Raw genomic sequence first — 1,730 nt, forward strand, 5'->3', positions numbered from 1 at the left:
GGGGGGAGGACAGCTGGGGACACTGGGGAGGTGGCAGCCCCCTTGCTGTGAGCCCACCTAACAGGGACAAACCCAGAGGCTGTCCCTCCCTTGACCATCCCCAGCTGTCCCCATCCCCACTCAGCCTCACTCCCCGTAGGTCTCTGGGAACTACAAGATCACTCCCATCTCCTCTCGGCTGCTCCCTGGGGAGCTCCTGCCCGACACGGAGCAGGGCCTGGTGGCCAAAGCCTTCGAGAAGAACTACAGTGTCATTGCCTCCTACTCCACCATCCCCACCACCCACCAGTGCAGCCTGGAGATCCAGGAGCATGGTAAAGCCCCCGGCACCTCTGGGTTGGGTGGGATTGGGGGGTCCCATGGCTTTTGCTCAGCTTTTCTCCCCCCATCTCCCCACCCCAGAGGTGGTCAGGAAGGCGCCCACGACGTCGACTCTCCCAGCCCCCAGCACTGACTCTCTGCCCAATGTGCTGCTGCTCATGCTCCAGCCCTGGAAGTGCACGGATGAAACCATGGAGATTGTCATTGCCAGGTCCCACCTGGAGGTAAGGCAGAGGGGGTGTGATTGTCCCTGTCATCCAGTGGCATCGCCCAGGGAGGGGGATCACACCTTGCTCCAGGTGCTTGGGGGGCGGGGATGGGATCCCCAGGCAGTGGCTGACCACCAGGTTCTTTTCTTCCAGCCCATCAAGGATGTGGTGAACATGACCCTGAGGGACATCAGCTGCCAGGCAGAGAAAAATGCCACTCACTTCATGCTGAAAACCCCCCTCAGCCACTGCGGCACCTCGCTGGAGGGCAGGGGCCACGCCAACAATGAGGTGAGGGGGGCCCAGCCCCACTGGTGCCCAGTGGAGGCTTCTCCACTGGGACCTCCTTGCTTTTGCACACCTGGAGACATCCCACTGCAGCCCAGGGCTGAGCTGTGCCTGGATGCTGGCAGAGATGGGGGTGAGGACCCCCAGGTGGGACATTGGCCTCTGGCCCATCCTATCCCACGATGGGACCCCCTCCATCCCACCCCAGACCCCAGCAGTGGGGTCCAGGTGTCTGACACACCCTTCCCCACCTTCTTGCAGCTCATCCTCAACCTGGCCAACGGCACAGTGCTCCGCAGCGTGCGGGTAAGACCAAGTCTTCCTGGCAGGTCTGGGGTGGGACCCTGGGAGGAGGAGGGTGCTGGTGCCACCACCGGGTGCCAGGGGTGCTCCCAGTAATGTCCTTGCTCCCAGGTGGCCTTCCAGTGCAAGATCCCACGGGAGCTCTTCCTGCGCCTCTTCCCCTCCGCTGCCTTTGAGGTGCCACAGACGGAGCTGGAGGTCAACAAGGAGGCCTTTGTCCAGGTACCAGCAGAGCTCAGCGCTGGGGATGGGGGGGTCCCTGGGCCGGTGTCCCTGATGACACGTCCCCACTGTCCCCATGGCAGGCGTCCATGCGCTGGGAGGACCATCCAGCCGACCTGCAGCTGAAGGAGTGCTGGCTGGCGGTGCCGGGCAGGGAGCCAGAGCTGCTGGTGCAGGGTGGGGAGGCACAGGGGGCAGGGGTGGCTGTCATGGAGGGTCCCCCTGGCACCCGCGGCAGGAAGGTCTGGCGCTTCCGCTTCACCTACACTGTCCCCGAGGGCGGACGCGTCCCCTTCTCCGCCACCCTCAAGTGCAGGGCTGGCTTGCAGGTCAGTTTAGTAACCCCCCTACCCACCCCACGATGCCCCCACCTCCTCGCTGGTGGCC

General features: G+C 64.3%; 1 protein-coding gene across 1 annotated transcript in view; it reads left to right on the forward strand.

The window, feature by feature from the left end:
* The window catches only part of ENG (endoglin), a gene marked incomplete at its 5' end in the record, with an annotated part of 29,107 nt that overhangs the window by 7,067 nt on the left and 20,310 nt on the right, over positions 1–1,730 (forward strand). Inside the window, 5 exon segments of the mRNA XM_010000655.1 lie at positions 403–545; positions 684–821; positions 1,080–1,124; positions 1,233–1,343; positions 1,427–1,672. Of these exon segments, the coding sequence (XP_009998957.1) occupies positions 403–545; positions 684–821; positions 1,080–1,124; positions 1,233–1,343; positions 1,427–1,672 (683 nt within the window).

The sequence above is a fragment of the Chaetura pelagica genome, unplaced genomic scaffold (genome assembly GCF_000747805.2).
Source record: "Chaetura pelagica isolate M959 unplaced genomic scaffold, ChaPel_1.0 scaffold591, whole genome shotgun sequence".
Lineage (NCBI taxonomy): Eukaryota > Metazoa > Chordata > Aves > Apodiformes > Apodidae > Chaetura > Chaetura pelagica.